This window comes from Callospermophilus lateralis, chromosome 19 (genome assembly GCF_048772815.1).
Source record: "Callospermophilus lateralis isolate mCalLat2 chromosome 19, mCalLat2.hap1, whole genome shotgun sequence".
In the NCBI taxonomy this organism is placed as follows: Eukaryota; Metazoa; Chordata; class Mammalia; order Rodentia; family Sciuridae; genus Callospermophilus; species Callospermophilus lateralis.
The window spans coordinates 10,968,771-10,987,927 of NC_135323.1; the positions used below are offsets into that span (position 1 = coordinate 10,968,771).

Below are 19,157 nucleotides of genomic sequence, written 5' to 3' on the forward strand. Positions count from 1 at the left end.
GCATCAGGATTCATTATACTGCTCTAAGGTTAGCTTCAGCTGTTGCTATTATTTGTTTCTCCCTTTTCTGTGAGGCGCTGGGAATCTACAAGGACACTACAAGTTCCCAGGAGAGAGACTTGGCTACTGAACTAAACCCAGCCAAGAGGCAGCACACGTGCGCCACATACACATTAACCATCCTCAAACCTCACGGATACTTTAATACAACCCCAAATTAACGACCAGATTCCAAGCAGGAATGGCTGGGGGATGGCCCTCAGGTCCCACTCATGGACATCCACTCCTACAGCAAAATCATAAAGAATTAACACAAAGGTTGCAGACACCACACATACAAGGGGGTCTCTCCTAGGTCACTCAAGGGCACACTGGCAAGAGAAGGCTGTGATTGGAAAAGGCCGACTCCTAAGAGTGGAAGTGAGCAGCACAACAACACCTAGACAAAACCAACACAAGAAATATGAAAAAACAAGGTCACACACAGCTCTTAAAGTTCATAATTCAACAGAAACTGACTCCAAAAATATTAAAGTGGATGAAATACCAGATAAAGAACTCATAAGAATGATTATAAAAATGATCAATGAATTTCAAGAGAACACAGAAAAACAATTGAATGAGTAAAGGGAGTCAGTACAGGAAATGAATAAGAAATTCAGTGAGTAGATGAGGTACTGAAAAAGAAGTAACAGCCAGGCACAGTGGTGCATGCCTGTCATCCCAGCAGCTGAGGAGGCTGACACCAGAGGATCAAGAGTTCAAAGCCAGCCTCAGCAAAAGCAAGGCGCTAAGCAAGTCAGTGAGACCAGTGTCTCTAAATAAAATATAAAACAAGGCTGGGGGTGTAGCTCAGTGGTCAAGTGCCCCTGAGTTCAATCCCTGGTACCAAAAAAAAAAAAAAAAAGAAAGAAAATAAAAAGAACCATCAGAAGTTTTAGAAATGAAAGACATAATCAAATAAAATGTTCAGTGGAAGTCTCTCTAGAATACACCATGTTGAAGACTATATCTCAGAGGTGGAAGACATGATACATTATTTTTAAAATGCCTAACATACAGAATAAGTAGCCATTCTTGAACATTCAGATACTGTTAAAATAAAGAAAATAAGTATCGATGACCAGAATACCCAAGAACTCTGGAACAACTTTAAGAGACCAAATTTAAGAATCACTGGAGGGGCTGCAATTGTAGCTCAGTGGTAAAGCAAGGCTTGCCTAGCATGTGTGAGGAACAGCGTTCAATCCTCAGCACCACATAAAAATAAATGAATAAAACTAAAAGAAAAAAGTTACTACCTTAAAAAAAAGTCAATAGTCTATTAAAAAAAAGAATCACTGGAATCACGAAGGGTTGTGAAAGACAGGCTAATGGCATGGAGAATTTCTGCAGGGATAAAACAGAAAAAAATCCAAATCTTGAAAATAAGATAAATATCCAGATACAGGATGTATTCAGAACTCCAGTAGACATGATCAAAAAAGCACCTCTCCATGATACATTATTTTTAAAATGCCTAACATACAGAACAAGGACAGAAATTTAAAAGCCTCAAGAGAAAAACATCAGGTCACATTTAGAGGCAAGTCAATCAGAATCACTTCCAATTTCTCAGCATGGACTCTAATCCAGGGGGGCTTAGAATGATGTATTCCAAGTCCTGAAAAAAATAACTGTCAACAAAGACTGCCATATCCAGCAAAGCTATACCTCAGAATTGCATAGATAAAAGCCTTCCAAGATAAATAGAAACTAGTAGAATTCATGACCACCAAGTCTGCACTACAGAAAATACTTAAAGAAATACTTCACACAGAAGAAACCAAAACCAACCCAAGCTCACAAATGGACACATCTCATTTGAAGAGTAGCTAACCAAACAAGAAACAGAACTGAACAAAACATTAGAAATAAATGAAAATGAAAAGAATTAATAACATTTCTCTATAATAACATGGAATGTAAATGGTCTCAACTCTCCAATTAAATGACACAGGCTGGCAGAAGAGACTCACCTAACAGGCAAAGACAGTCACAGGCTGAGAGTGAAAAGATAGAAACTGACATTCCATATAAAAGGAGCCTACAACCCCCACACAAAAACAGGAGAATCTACTCTCATATCCGACGAAACAGACTCCAATCCAAAATTAATAAGAAGAGACCAAAGGTCATTTTATACTGGTAAATTCAACAAGAAGAAGTAACAATAGTAAATACTTATGCCCCAAACATTGATGCAGCTAATTACATAAGACCGACACTATTTGAATTAAAAACTCAGACCCCAATACAATAATGCTGTGTAATTTCAACACACCTTACCAATAGATAGGTCATTTACACATAAACTCAACAAAGACTCTTCAAGCCTAAAAAATATTATATACCAAATGGAATTAACAGACATTTACAGATATTTCATCCAACAAAATCAGAATATGGTTTCTTCTGCCAGATGTGGTAGAGCACAATTGTAATCCCAGCAGCTCAGGAGGCTGAGGCAGGAGGATTGCAAACTCAAAGTCAATCTCAGCAACTTGGGCAAGATCCTGTCTCAAAATAAAATATAAAAAGGGTTGGTAGAGTCATGAAGTGGGAGGGAAAGGGAGAGAAAAGGGAAATTGCATGAAATGGAAGGAGACCCTCAATGTTATACAAAATTACATATAAGAGGTTGTGAGGGGAATGAAAAAAATAAGGAGAGAAATGAATTACAGTAGATGGGGTAGAGAGAGAAGATGGGAGGGGAGGGGAGGGGGGATAGTAGAGGATAGGAAAGGTAGCAGAATACAACAGTTACTATTATGGTATTATGTAAAAATGTGGATGTGTAACCAATGTGATTCTGCAATCTTTGTAATGTTTTGAATAACCAATTAAAAAAAAAAAAAAGGGTTGGGGATAGGAGCTGGGGTTGTAGCTCAGCGGTACAGCGTGCACCTTGCATGTGTGAGACCCTGGGTTTGATCCTCAGCACCACATAAAAATAAATAAACAAAATAAAGATATTGTGTCTGTGTATAACTAAAAATATATATATATATATATTAAAAAGGGGGGGTTGGGGATATAGCTCAGTGGTTGAGCATCTCTGGGTTCAATCCCCAGTATCAAAAAAAAAAGAATATGCTTTCTTCTCAGTAAATCAGGGAACCTTCTCCAAAACAGACCACATTTTAGTCCACAAAATTGAATTGATTATTAAGTCCACAAATTTGATTCTTGACATCAAAAAAACTGATATAATCCCTTCCACCTTCTCTTATCATAATGGAATGAAATTGGCAAAAACTCTATAGAAACTATATAAACATATGGAGATTAAATAATACACTTTTGAATGATGAATGCTTGACAGAAGAAATAAGGGAGAAATTTAAAAATTCTTAGATGCTAACAAGAGTAAGGACAAAACATACAGAACCTCTAGGACACTATGAAGGCAGTTCTAAGAGGAATGCTGAAAGCCATGAGTGCCTACCTAAGAAAATCAGAAAGATTCCAACAAACAACCTAATGATGTATCTCAGGGCCCTTGAAAAACAAGAGCAAACCAATTCTAAAACTGACAGAAGAAATAACAGATCAAAGCTGAAATGAATAATATTGAAAATGAAATTAAAAAATAAAACAGAGGATCAATAATATAAAGAGTTAGTTTTTTGAAAAGATAAACAAGATTGATAAGTCCTTAGCTAAAATATGGAAACTGAAAGTGTTTTCTTCAAAATCTGGAAAAAGAGAAGGATATTCATTATACCACTCCTATTCGTTATAGACTAAAAATTTTAGGCAGAGCAATTAGGCAAAAGAAAGAAATAAAAGGGGTAAAAATACAAAAGGAAGAAGTCAAACTATAACTGTTTGCAGATGGTAACATCCTACACTTAGAAGATCCAAAAAGTTCCAGAAAGAATACAGAACCAATAAACAAATTCAGCAAAGTAGCCAATCACAAAATCAACATACAAAAATTAATATCTTTCCTATACATCAATAATGATGTGCTGAGAAAGAAATCAGAAAAACAATCCCATTCTCAAAATCCACAAAAATATAGATAAATAAAATACCTATGAATAAGCCAGGCATGGTGGTGCACACCTGTAATCCCAGCAACTCAGGAGGTTGAGGCAGGAGGATCATAAGTTTAAACCCAGTCTCAGCAACTTAGCAAGGCCCTGAGCAACTCAGCAAGACCCTGCCTCTAATAAAATATATATATACTAAAAAAAAAAAAAAAAAAGGCTGGGGATGAGGCTGGGTGGTTAAGCACCCCTGGGTTCAATCCCTGGTACAAAAAACAAAACAAAACAAAAAAAAACCTACAAATAAATCTAAATAAGGAAGTGAAATACCTCTATGATGCAAACTATAGAACACTTAAGAAAAAAACTGAAGATATAAGAAGATGAAAGATTTCCCATATTCATGAATGAGCAGAAGTAATGCTATTAAAAATGAACACAATACTAAAAGCTCTACAGATTCAGTGCAATCCCCATCAAAATACCAATGACAGACATCATGGAACAAGAAAAAAAAAACAACAAAACACAGTTTTAAAAATGCCTTTGAGGAGCTGGGGATGTGGCTCAAGCGGTAGCACGCTCGCCTGGCATGCGTGCGGCCCGGGTTTGATCCTCAGCACCACATACAAACAAAGATACTGTGTCCGCCGAAAACTAAAAAATAAATATTAAAAATTCTCTCTCTCTCTCCCTCTCTCACTCTCTCTTTAAAAAAAAAAATTTAAAAAAAATAAATAAAAATGCCTTTGAAGAATAAAAGACCAAGAATAGCCAAAGCAATTTTTAGCCAAAAATGTCATACTGGAGGTATCACAATACCTGACTTCAAATTACACTACAGAGCTAGAGTAACAAATGCATGGTATAGGCATAAAAACAGACATACAGGCCAATGAAGACACAGAACAGAAACCTACACCGATGTAGTCATCTTATCTTTGACAAAGATGCCAAAAGCAAACACTGGCTAAAAGATAGCCTTTTTAACAAATGGTTGTGGGAAAACTGGCTGTCCCTATGTAGAATAATGAGCCTAAATCCTTATCTCTCACCTTGCACAAAAGTCAGCTCAAGGGGATGGGGCTGTGGCTCAGTGGTACAGCACTTGCCTCACATGTGTGAGGCACTGGGTTCAATTCTCAGCACTGCATAAAAATAAATAGATAAAATAAAGGTCCATCAACAACTAAAAAAATATTTAAAAAAAAAAAAAAGTCAACTCAAAATAAGTCAAAGACCCAGTAATTAGACCAGAAACTAGGCAATACCTAGAGAAGAACATAGGGTTAAACTCCAACATGTAGGCTCAAACAACTTTGTCAAAAGGATCCCTGACACTCAGGAAAAGAGTTAATAAATAGGATGGTATCAAATTTAAAAGCTTCTATACAGCAAAGCAATATTACAAATGTGAAGAGAGAATCTACAGAATGGGAGAAATTCTTTGCTATATCTAGAATATATAAAGAATTCAAACAATAAACAACCCAATTAATAAATGGACAAGTGAACTAAACAGACACTTTTCAAAAGAAGAAATACAAATGATTAACAAAAAAATGACAAGGTGTTCAACACTGTTAGCAATTAAGGAAATAAAATCAAAACTACATGGAGATTTCATCTCACTCCAGTTAGAATTGCAGCCATATCAAGAACACAAACAATAATAAACACTGGAGAGGATGTAGAGAAAAAAGAACACTTTAGCACTATTGGTGGGATTGTAAATTAGTACAATCACTATGGAAATCAGTACGATAGTCCTTCAAAAGACTAGGAATAGAACTAACATATATGACCTAGCTACACCAGTCCTCAGTATTTATTAAAGAATTAAAGTGGGCTGGGGTTGTGGCTCAGTGGTAGAATGCTTGCCTAGCACACATGAGGCACTGGGTTCTCAGCACCATATATAAATGAATAAATAAAATAATGGTCCATCAACAACTAAAAAATATTTTTAAAAAAACTAAAGCAACACCTACATACCCATGTTTATAGCAACACAATTCACAATAGCCAAACCACAAGGACCAAGACAATGAAACAAATATGGAACCCTGCTCTGACAATGGCAGATGACAGAAAACCCCTTAAAATAGCTTATATGTACATCTCATCAAAAATATACAACCAAGTGCATGCATAAGATTGTCTCTGGGAACATGCTGCATGCAGAAAAGCAGAGAATACTGCATAGTGCCTGGTGAAGGCAGGCGGACCAGTCACTTACCGCAGGCAGAGGGCTGTAGAACTGATGAACTGTATGCATGACATCCAAGAGCATATTGTGTCCAATGACAAGTTTCCCCTAAAGAAAATCAAGGTTAAGAAAAAAATTAACTAGGGTTTGAGAATAAAATGTATGCTTCAGATTCCATAAGGATTTTTTACTGAACTTACTTTTTCCACATTAAAAAGTTATAAGTATATGCAAATACATAAATATAAGTCATTTTTATTTCTCTGCAATTTGGGAGTATTAAATCCACAATGCAAAGTAAAAAAAAAAAAAAAACTTTTCTTTTTTTCCTTTTCTTTTTTTTCCAAGGCTCTATGTTGCCCAGGATGGCCTTGAACTCCTGGGCTAAAGTGACCTCCCTGCCTCAGCCTCCCAAGTAGCTGGGACTACAGAAGTGAGCTGGCATACCAGCAGGAAATTGTAAAATTTTAATTGAAGAGCTTTTTAAAGGTAAAATATGAAAACTCTGAGTCCCCCGAATGTCAAATAATTTGTGAACAAAACTCCAAAAAACATATGTATGCTTTTGTCTATACAAATATTTTAAAAATTATTTTCTTCTTCTTGGGGCTGGGGTTGTGCTCAGTGGTGGAGTTCTCGCCTGGCACGTGTGAGGCCCTGGGTTCAATCCTCAGCACCACATAAAAATGAAATACAGATGTGTCCACCACCTACAACTAAAAAAAATAAATATTTAAAAAATACCGAATAAATGATTTAATATATAAATAGGTATTATGTTAAAAAAGAAAAATATATATATATATATACTTCTTTAAACAACCCAATTATTTTAAAAGATAAGTTTATAACAATGTTAAAAGGTTAAAATAACTGATTTCTTATTATAATGGAATGTCAACTTAGATTTAGTTGGCCTGGTGATACCATATTCTTTTTTGTGGGGGTTGGCACCGGGGAATGAACTCAGGAGCGCTTGACTACTGAACAACATACCCAGCCCAATTTTGTATTTTATTTAGAGACAGGGTCTCACTGAGTTACTGAACATCTCACTTTTGCTGAGGCTGGCTTTGAACTTGCAATCCTCCTGTCTCAGCCTCCTGAGCAGCTGGGATTACAGGTGTGCACCACTGCACGCAGCTGGTGACACCATTTTTAACAAAAGCATCGGTCACTACAGTGGTGCTCCATAATAAGTCCCAATGGGCCTTCCATATAACACTGCTGGATTCATAGGGCTAAACATATTTTTTTCAAAGTAAATATCCTACATAAAATCTCCCAAATCTAACAAGCTAAGCTTTTGGCTCAATATTTGGGCACATTCAGAGTCCCTATACAATGCTAAAACACAAAGGATTGATTCCAGGATAGAAGTGGTATGTAGGGAATTCTCAAATGCAACATAAATACTGATAAATGAGGAGGTTGAGAAGTAGAAAACAATATCTTGATCAGAAGATACCATGAGGCCAAAGACAGGAAGAACTGCACATAAATATTGAACTTCTCACAGGTATGAGTTAGCGGTCTGATACTACTTTATGTGTGCCCCAAGTTGAAGCAAATATATGTAATGCAAGTTAAGAACTGGATTTCTCACTGTCAGAGAAAGAAGTTGCAAGTAGAAAAGAGAGTAGGCTAAAAACAAGCCCTGTGGTATTGGACTGGAATCTGAGGTATCAGTATAAAGGAATGGGTAGGGAGATCCACACTTGTGGATGTGTATGTATGTGTAAGCACCTCTGTACACACACAATCACCTCATGCATAATGTAACAGGGACATATCCTGAAAAATTCATCAAGCAATCTCACTGTTGGGTGAAATGACAGAATATACTTACACAAACCTAGATGGCATGGCCTACTATACACTTAAACTATATAGTCTAGCCGACTGCTCCTATTCCAGGCTATAAGCCAATAAGGCATGTAACTATGCTACATACTGTAGGCAAATTTAAGACAGTGGTATTTGTGTACCTAAACATAGAAAAGGTACAGTGAAAACACTAAGTGACATAAATTTTTTAGCTCCATTATAATCTTAGAGGACCACCCTAGTATATGAAGTCCATCACTGACCAAAACGTAACTGTGCACACACAAAATACAAAGTTACCATTGCAGGTAGGTTCCAGGATCTCCCACAGACACCAAAATGCTTAGGTCCCTTACATAAAATGGCATATTACTTGCATATAACCTATGCACATCCTCCCATACTTTAAATCATCTCTAGATTACCTATAATACCTCATGCAATGCAAATGCCATGTAAATAGTTGTTGTATTATACTGTTTAGGGAATAATGACAAAAAAAAATCTGTTCACGTTCAATAAAGACACAATTTTTTTCTTGAATATTTTTAATCTGTAGTCGGTTGAATATGAGGATATAGAACTCAAGGATATGGAAAGCCAACCATACATACATACACCTACAGATACATGAAGAACCAAAAGTGTACATATGCATGGATATGCAGACATACTGTTCTTAGCTCTGTTCATAGGCAGGGCCTAGAACCACTAACACAGCTGTAACACAGGACCAGATTGTGCTTCCAAAACACCACTCTCAGTCAAAGGAACCACGGCTCATGGGAGAAGACATGGATCCCTAAGCTAGGCCAGGGGAAGAAATCAAGATGAGCCTGGAACCTCCTGGGACATCCAAAAGTAAAGAAGTGCCCAAAAGGAAGGACATAGGAGTCAAGCTGAAAGATCACCATGGCCAAAGGCAGTACACTGTGAGCAACAAAGTAAACAACAGAAAATTAGGCTATATTCTAGTTGAATAAAATAAATATCCGAGTCCCTACTCACATACATAAAAATGATTAAATAACATGGAATGAACAGCTTTTCCTTATAGAATAATTTTAAAAACAAATGTAGAAAGAAAGAGGGAAATATAAACTTGCCTTAGATCTCCACAGCAATAAATGCTGCAGGTAAGACCCACTGACAAATGCTAACACTAGTGGGCAAAGGTTTGAGGATTTTCATAGTCCCAAGATATCTTACCCAACATGTTAACCTCAAAGGAAAAACAGTAACTTCACAGAACAAAGTCCAGCAGACACTACCTTAACCTGGTGACCAAGGTCAGAAACATGAATACTGTTTCCTGTGGTGTTCTTATCAACAATGAATACCCTCAGTCCAAAGAAAACAAATCACAAAGGAGGAAACCTGGACAAAATGGCCAATACTCATCAAAAGCATCAAGGTTATGAAAGGCAGAGAAAGACTACTGAAATCTGCAGAAAACCAAGGAGAAATAACAAGTAAACACAATGCAGGATTCTGGACAGAATTCTGAAGAGAAAATGGACTTATTAAACAAACTGATTCTAATAAGGGCTTTAGTTTAGCTCATGTTATTGTGCTGATGTTATTGTCCTGGTTCAGATAACTGCACAGTAGCAACGGGAGATGTTAGCACTGGGGAAAACTGTGCAAAGGGGTACAGAATTTCTGCACTATTTTTGGAACTTATCTTGCAAAATTAAAATTTTTGAAAACTGTAGAAAAAAGAGATTTACTAATAGTGACAAGAAAATAATTTGGTGATATAAATACATGTTGATGTCTACTGGGTTTATAGAACTTAATTATGTTAATATTTTTAAAGTGTGTTGCTTATAAACTTTAAAACATTAAATCACCAGTAAATAGGGCTTCTTCTCTTTGCAAATTTTGATGCTACCAACTATTAGCAATGTGTTATGAATTATTCCATACAAGAAAGATATCAGAGAAGAGCAAACACATATAGAGCAACCTAAGTTAACTAAATATTATGAGAACTACACAAGAGCTCAAAATCAACTGATGTCCTAAGCTCTGTATCTTAGAGCCAGCCACAATCAAACCAACCACAAATCCGAAGCAGCTGGTTGAGTGTATGACAAGAGCAAATGTGGTCTCACCACTGCTTCTCTAAACACCTATGACCTCAGCCACTACAGAGAGATTCATACTCTGCTTCTCTCCAGACTCATACAACTTTCTGTTCTGTTCAGTTCTGTTCAGATTATCTCACTTACTTTAGAGCAAGAAAGCTCCTAGTGGGCCAACCCTCTTCTTTTACAAGGTCCTGTTACTTGTGTTTTCCCCAAATAAAAACAATGGTGTGCTTCCCCAACCCACCCCCAGTCCCTGTGTTTACAGGCCTGCACCTGGTAGTGAGACAGCTGTGGAACTGAGAGGGTTTCAATGACCTTTGCGCTTTGCATGCTTCCCTGATACAAAGCTCAGCATCTAAGGGACAAGGTGATTCTTTCTCAACAGCCAACTGCTAAAGGAAAAGAAGCCTTAGATTTCAGACAATTTAGCATCCAAGTAAGCAGGTTGACTAGAACAACCAGCACAACAACGTTGTTTATCTTTGCAAAATAGCAATGTTTCTTTTCAAAAAGGAAGAAAAAATATCTACCACAGACCCCTCTAGCAAATTTACACCAACAATCAAAGCATTTTTCAAATGTATCAAATATTGTTAAGGCTACTGGATATAAGAATCAATTACAGTTAAGCAGGAGACCTTGACATAGACACCATTATTTTTATCCTCTAGAGTCTTCCACTTAAGGAATTAATCAATCAAATATCTGAATGTTTCTTCCTTTATTCCTTGCTTTCTTATTCTACTTCTTATGATTTTAAGAATAAAAACCTTAGTTTTGTGTAGGCATAAAACATCATCATTGTACAATCCCATGCATCCTTACAAGAAAGACTTTCTGAAAAATGCTTTGTATGTGAATCAGCAGTTATGATCTCACCAGGCACATCACATAACAGTCTATCCTTGTCATTCTAACTCCTTCCTCCACACCAGGTTAACATTCTAAATGACCAAACTGACTACTTTGCAATGATAATTTGGCAGGCCACCTAATATTATATTCATCAGTCTAGCCAGAAAGAAAAGAAGCCTGGTTTGCTTACCGAATTAGCAATGGCATGAATGACTCTTGAAAATCCCACAGCATCATTCAGTTCCTCCTAATTAAAAAACAAACAAAATTATTGATGTGCACTATATTTCTTATTTGAATGACCTAAAAACCCTAGCCAAAAAAGGGAAAAAAAAAAACTTCATATAGCATCATCATTTCAAATAATTATATCTAAAATATCTAAAATGATTTATGTATATCTTCCTTCTGTTTTAGAAGTCAGAAAAAGCAAGTGCCAAATTATTCACTAGTTACTTAAATAAAAGTGCCTAGAATTTTCTCATCAATTCACATAATTTGTTGAAATTTCCAAGGCAATCAAGTGTCTTGAAGAAAAAAAAAATCTTTTTTAAAGTGGCCACCTGCTGGTTAAACTCAATAATACATCACTTTCTGAGGAAACCCATCCAGCAAACTGATCCAGAATTCCTGATTTTTTCCCTTGACAAACAGCAGTTTTACAAACTTTTAGAGCACAACTTTGGACCTGTCCCCTCCCTCACTTTCTCCTCTCCAATGTTCTTCCCAACAGTGTTTACAGAGGCTCCGTGTCTCTCCTACCTTGACCTCAGCCCTTAACTGCCCTGTTTGTCTCATCACAGCTAACTTGCTTAATTAACCTCTCCACTCAGTTCCAGCTAACTTCTAGGTGCTCCCAGACCTCTGCTCTCTGGCTTCAATCTCACTGAAATTGCTCATCAACTTAAAATGAGTCCCAAGACTAACAAGTGTTTTCAAGGATGTAGAGAAAATGGAACCCTTGAGCACTGTTGGTGGGAACATAAAATGGCACCATTGCTATGGAAAAAAGTGTTGAATTTCTTTTAAAAAAAAAGCATACAAATATTTGCATACTCATGTTCAAAGCAGCACTGTTTACAAGAGCCAAAAGCAACCCAAGTATCCAAATAAATAGATATAGAAAATGTGGTATATCTATAAAATAGAATCTCAGTCTTAAAAAGGAAGGAAATTCAGACCATGCTGTAACATGGATGAAGCCTTCCTTGAGGCCATTATGCCAAGAGAGTAAGCCTCTCACAAAAGGACAGATACTATAAGACTACAATTACATGAAGTACTTAGAATGGTCAAATTCACAGAAACAGAAAGTAGATGATGGTTGCCAGGGCAGGCGGAAGAAGGGCATGGAGAATTTTGTTTAATAGGTACAGAATTTCAGTTTTGCATTACGAAAATAGATCTAGAGATGGTTGATGGTGATGGCTGCACAATAATGTGGATATACTTACTGCCACTGAACTGTACATTTGAAAACAGTTAAGATGGAAATTCTGTGTTGTATTTTTAACAAAATTAAAAATAAAAAAATTGGGGGTTGGAGATATAGAACTTGTCTAGCATGTGCAAGGCCCCAGGTTTAATCTCTAGTATCAAATAATAATAATGATGATGAATAAATAATTTTAAAAATATATCAACAACAGGGGCTGGGGACAGAGCTCAGTGGTGCAGTGCCCAAGCCACATCCTTAGCCCTTTTAAATTTTCTTTTAAATATTTCTAGTTGTAGATGGATGTATACCTTTATTTTATTTATTTTATTTTTATGTGGTGCTGAGGATCAAATCCAGGGCCTCACACATTCAATGCAAGCACTCTTCCACCAAGCCATAACCCCAGACCTTTATTTTTTATTTTATTGCTAAGTTGCTTAGGACCTGGCTAAGTTGCTGAGGCTGGCTGTGAATTTATGATCCTCCAGCCTCAGCCTCTCAAGACCCTGGGATTACAGACATGCACCACCACATCTGGCGAGGTCTTTTTTGATTGCTGGTTTGTTTGAATGGGGCCTCACTATGTTGTCCAGGCTGGCCTGGAATTCACAATACTTCTGCCTCAGCCTCCTAAGGAGTTGGGACTTGTTCCTTGCCACACAGCAGGTATGGGCCTTTCTGCCCAGCCCCTCAGAACAGAGGAACAGAAAACAAAAGCACTGCACTACAGTCTAGAACCAGTTTCTCAGCAAAGGAGAGTTCCACAGCCCATACCATAGTCATCTGACCCCTTTGGTTTTAGTGTTGTTCTTTTTGCTGTGGAGGACAAGGACCACAGACAGGAGGCACATTTGGCTAACCTTTATTTCTCTTGCAGGTATAATGTAATTGTGAAAGTGGATCACTCTGTTTTTACTCGTGTCTTAACATGTTCTAAACGTGCACATACCTGACATCTGCCACACCCAAAATCACTTCTGGTCTCCTCTACCTGCACCCCCCACCAACACCACTCCAGCCCACACCATCTAAGTGAATGGACTACAACCCATCTAATCGCTCAAATTTAGAGCTAGAGCATCTTCCTTCTACCTTCCTCCTTCACCAGCCACATCCAATCACAAACTCACAACTCTTCTGTGGTAGAAAACTGTTCATTAAATTTTGCTATACACAAAAGGGAATAGTTGGTATGTACGTTGCTACTTCCCACCCAAAGGAAACACAGTCCTATTACCTGTTCTTTAGCATGTTTTTGCTGTTCTCTTTTTTTCCGCTCTTCTTCATCTACTTTGCTGATAACTATATATCGCTCCTTCTAAAAGACAAAGCAGATATATAATTTTCTGGATGTAACTTGACCCAAAAAGTCCAAACTCTACTACCATTAGAAGTTAGCATTTTTATCACTGCGCCAACTTTCATGGGCCAAAAAGAACAAAAAGTGCCTCAACATGCCACCAAAAATTGAAATAATGCACTAAAAAACAAAAATCTCCTATCTTTCCATGACATTTTACCATGGTTTATTAGTTAAAAAAGACAGACATCAGTTTAAAATAGCAACAGACTACAAGAACAAGACATTTTCCATAATGAACACAAAGAAGTTACATGGCCTTTGAATATGAATTCCTAAACAATTAGTTTTAAAGTGAAAGTTATTCATTATATTTTATGAACATGAGGAAACAACCTGGATTTTCTGGTTATAAGCCAGAAAACTAGTTCCTTCCTTCTCATATACTGCATTTTGTGTCCATTAATCACACCACCAAATCTTCCATGTCAGAGTTTGATATTTATCTTCTAACAAAGACTGTCTTTTACGTATGTAATCCATAATTTGATATTTGACTTAAAACATCAAGCAAATTCAAAAATCCTAAAATTTTTCAAAAAAACCTATCACTACACCCATCACAGTTCTATCAGAGCTATGCTTATGACTCAGGTTCTAAAATTTAATTTTACCTGCCAACAGAACACAAAGTTGTTCTGTTCACATGTACCACAGCTTTCTGCCACAGTAAGAACATGAAATAACATTTATATACCATCAAGTTTACAAGGCATGTTCACATCCATTTATCCACTGGATCACCACAAACATCCCGAGATAGGTATAGGTATCCTCACTGTCATGCTCAGCCGAATGTACAAATGAGGAAAATGAGGCTCAGAAAGGCACAACAACTCGCCCAGGTTGCCTGCTCAGAAGTGGGCGGAGCCCAAGCATAACTCCTGACTTTCAACACACCTAAGAATCACCAAGTATGTCTGATATTAGCCCTGAATAATCCTGGGGTTACCTTTTCAGTTTCTAAAGTCTCAACATGAATGCCTTTGGGATACCTAAAAGAACAAAAAAAAAAAAAAGGAAAACAGGATATCAGTAGATGAATCAATGACAGCTGAAACCCAAAGTATTTTAAAAGCCACTACATAGCTTAAAGTAAATAAAACAAGTTTTCTTAAGATGGAATAATTATCCTTACAATGAAGACTTATAATAAATCTATCCATAACATCTCAGTTGCATAATATTTCCCTGACCCTGCTCTTAAGCATTGGCAAAGGAAGGTATCAATTTCAAATTAATTTGGGGGAACATGTATTTTCTAAATTTCTTGCATCTTAATACAGTCAACTACCACACAGTCAAATCTTGCTTCCAAATATAATTATGCCTATTTCCTAACTGAAAATATGAAGGTCTCTTTAGATAGCACAGCATCAAAGAGAAGGTTTGAGATGGCCCGCTCTGCCGTAGTTTGGCATGGCAAATTTGCGTCAGCCAAGGAGAGGGATCTGAAACACACAATGAGTAAGATGCAACAATAACTTGACAGGAAATCGCTCCCATTTTGTTCAAAGTATATTCCCAGTATAATCTCAGTGGCAAAGTTTAACATAAGATCAAGGACTCCAAAATCAAATGCAAATGCTCATCTGTCTAGTACCATTGCTCACTTTTTAGTACCATTGCTCAGTTTTTGAGTTAAAGAAACCAAGGGAAACATCCGCAGAAAAACACATGCACAAAATGTTAGCTGTGATTTCAGATTTATAGACCTCTAAAACCCACTCAAAATGTAAGCCCAAGTCAGAAAGCCCTGCTTTAGAAAAAGGACTCATCTGAGTATTTCCTAGGTTTAAGAATCAAATCTTTATCACATACCTTCAAAACAAAAAACAAAAAAATATATTGTGGATATATCTCCAAAGCTTAATGGATAAAACCAAAAAGAAAAAGGTCTTAAAGCATCCAGAGTGATAACACAGAAAATTAACTAAGTGGGTATTCACTTCAGAAAGAATGGGGAACTCTGCATGGTTAAAACATCAGAAACTGCAGAATTAAAAAATGAAATAAGAGTAACAGGATTATCTTTAGTTTTTAAATTCAGGGTCCTTCACAAAGCTCTCATATATAATACAAACACTTACTTCCAGCTCAAAGTCTGATAAATTAGTTTTCTCTGAAACCTATAAAAAGAAAAAAAAAACAGTATTGGCTGAGGTCCACCAAAAGTAAACCCTAACTGAGCAGGCATTGATTGGGAAAGATTTAATTCTGAAAAGAGTCTTCTTCAGAACAGACAGGTGATATGCAAACAAACAAAGGCAAGAGCTTTGAGGTGGGAAGATTCCTCCTCACTTGTCTTAATTGACATTTTATTTAATATTATTATGCTACTTTTAGCAAAGAGGTAAAGTTCTTATCTAATCAAAATATTACTTCCTGCAGCTCCATAAGGAGAATTCAAAGTAACCAGCTACATTAAAACACTTTGCTAAAGCTTGTCTTAAAGTAAAAGGGAAAGAAGATGTTTAAGCTACTGTCTTTGAAATGCACACGTTTCCCACCGCAGAGAGAAGTTAGAAGGAGAGAAGCAGCCTGAGAGGAATTCTCTGCTGCAGCCTTCAAGTGCTTAGCAGGCCAAAGCCATCACGCCACTTGTGAGCATAGTTAAAGTCAACCTGCACAACAGTTTCTTCCCCTCCAGGGTCAGGACAAAGTCCTCATTCAGTGTCTCCACAGACAACTGTCCCACTATGTAAATGCTAAAACTTGTACTTAAATCTTGGAAACATACCTATAATAAGGGTATTTATAAAGAAGTTTTAAGAAGACCAAATGCACCAAATGTCAGAAATCATCTACTTTTCCATAAAAAGAACATGTGAAACTATGAAGGACAACTAACCCAGTACACGGTTCTAAATCCAAGTTCTTGTTTTCTTCACTTTGTAATAAATCTTCTATTTTCTCTCTGAGGAATTAGAATAAGACCATGACCATCAGAACCTTCAAGAAATGAACTTATCAACCAAAAGAATAATCATACTCAAAAGCAGTCTAAACATAAGAACATATATTTCTTATGCATATAGTTCTTACATTTGTACATGCAGAACAGAGTAATTTTATCAAATTATGTAATGACTTTTTAGTTCAAAAAGTAAAGAAAATGTTTTATTTTGGCATATGCTTTGGGCAGATTTATTGTCATTGATGAATTAGTGACAACTTCTCAACAATTCATCAATACCAGTGATTTAATTTTTGACTTTTCTAGTAAAGTAGTTATATGTTATCTAAACTAAGCAAGACCACATTCTTCTCCAGTGGCACAACTGTTTGTCAGAAACCTCACTGCCACAGGAAAACCACAAATGTGCTGCAGCCTGGATGGGCCTGATCCACTCCTTTGCCTTCAGGGAAATGGACATGGCCTGTCAGGCCTTGATCCATATAGGTCTGCTCACTTGCTGAGGTGTCTTGCCAAGTGACAAGGAGCCAGTGTAAGCATGATACACAGGACACTATTTGCAATTTTCTCCTGTTGTACAAATTCAGATATGCCACAATTAGATCATGCCACTCACAACACTACATACACCCACATGTGCACTCTGTGTAAAACAAAAGTGTGACACAGATGGCCGTGGTGCACACATGGTTTGTTTCAGTTTGGGAACTTACACCACTTGGTCAATAAACTTCTTCTGATCCTCAGGGATCGTCACAGGACATTTTGAGGCATTAGGAGATACATATGCCAGAGATCCAGCACCATTGGCCTGAGAGCGTTTTTCATCATACTGCTCTCTCAACTGTCTTTCTTCTTCCTGATTTAAATATGGAATTCCTAAACATAATTTTTAAAAGAATGCATTAGCAGAAGTAATTGTTTCACATAAAACTTTTTAACAAACTAAAAGAGCTTATACTACTCAGAAAAGACATATTTAACTACATCTAAGAAAAATCAACAGTAAACACAAGTGATTTTGAAATGTTTGTTCATTCTTTCATTCATTTACTCATTCTTTATATTTTTTTATTTTATTTATTTATTTGTTTGTTTGTTTATTTTGTGGTGCTGGGGATTGAACCCAGGGCAGCCTACCAACGGAGCTATATCCCCAGCCCCTTCATTCTTAACAAATATTTATCTGGCACTCATGCTATGTCAAGCATTGTAACAGGCGCTGAGGAACTAACAAGCAGATAGATACATCCTGCTCTGTAGTAAGGGAACTATTTCTTACCAGATTATCAAAAAAGGCCACTGAGAGGGAAAACCCAAAGGATGAGAATGAGTCAAATATGCAAAGAGCCAGGGGAAGAGTATTTCAGGCAGAGGAAATGAGCCTAAATGTCCAGAGGATGAAAACGGTTTGAATTTTTCTAGAAACTCAAAGAAAGTGAGTATGGCCAGGTCACGGTGAGCAAAAGGAGATGGGATAGAGCAAGACTATATAGATCCTTATAAAGCTTGGTAAGAAATTTTTATTCTAAGAATAAAGAGACATCAACAGAAAATGTAAGCAAAATAAAGACATTGTCTGCTTCATGTTTAAAAGATCATGTGAATTACTATGAGTGTGGAATCAGGGAAACTGGTTAGGAGCAACTGTCCAGGCAAGAAATGACAGCTCAGAGCTGAGATCAGCAAACTTCATCTTAAAGGGACACACATTACATATTTCAGGCTTGGAAGCCGTAGGGGGGCATCTCTGTTGTATACCCAATCCTGCCATTGCAGCACAGAAGCAGCCAACACAACATGCACATCTGAGAGCACACTATGCTCCACTAAGATGTTATTTACAGGTCATCTGTGACCTGGCTTAGACCATGGAGACAGCATAGTAGATGGAGACAGTGCTTTTTTGAGATGGGTAAAAAAAAGAACTTGCTGATATGCTCACAGGTGAAGGGTAAAGTGAAAGGCAAAAATGAGACTGACACCTAGCTATCTGGTGAAGCAATTGGAAAGAAGCAGGGGAAACTAGAGTTTTGGAGCCCAAGAAGCAGAAATTAAAAGCTACCTCTGGGCATAAAAAAATCATCTGAGGTGGGCTGAGATTGTGGCTCAGTGGTAGAGCACTTGCCTAGCATGTGTGAGGCACTGTGTTCGATTCTCAGCATCACATACCAATAAATAAATAAAATGTTTAAAAAATCATCGGAGGGTATATAAATTAAGAGTTGCAGATATAAAAGCCTATAGCTCAAGAAAAAGGTGTTGTGACATAAATTTAGTTACCAACAGGATATAAGTAGTACTGCTAGGTACAGTAGTCCACACCTATAATCCCAGCTACCTAGAGATAAGGCAGGAGGATCACAAGTTCAAGGCCAGAAAGACCCTATTTCAAAATAAAAATAAAAAGGGCTGGGGGGTGCA

The 19,157-nt window shown here is 37.0% G+C and overlaps 1 protein-coding gene across 1 annotated transcript in view; it reads right to left on the reverse strand.

Moving 5' to 3' along the window:
• Parn (poly(A)-specific ribonuclease) overlaps positions 1-19,157 on the reverse strand; it is a 140,934-nt gene that overhangs the window by 109,914 nt on the left and 11,863 nt on the right. The window contains exons 7-13 of the mRNA XM_076839752.2: positions 17,447-17,612; positions 16,668-16,733; positions 15,907-15,945; positions 14,769-14,811; positions 13,694-13,774; positions 11,209-11,265; positions 6,274-6,351 (exon numbers count right to left, since the gene is read on the reverse strand). Of these exons, the coding sequence (XP_076695867.1) occupies positions 6,274-6,351; positions 11,209-11,265; positions 13,694-13,774; positions 14,769-14,811; positions 15,907-15,945; positions 16,668-16,733; positions 17,447-17,612 (530 nt within the window). The remainder of the gene's footprint in view (positions 1-6,273; positions 6,352-11,208; positions 11,266-13,693; positions 13,775-14,768; positions 14,812-15,906; positions 15,946-16,667; positions 16,734-17,446; positions 17,613-19,157) is intronic.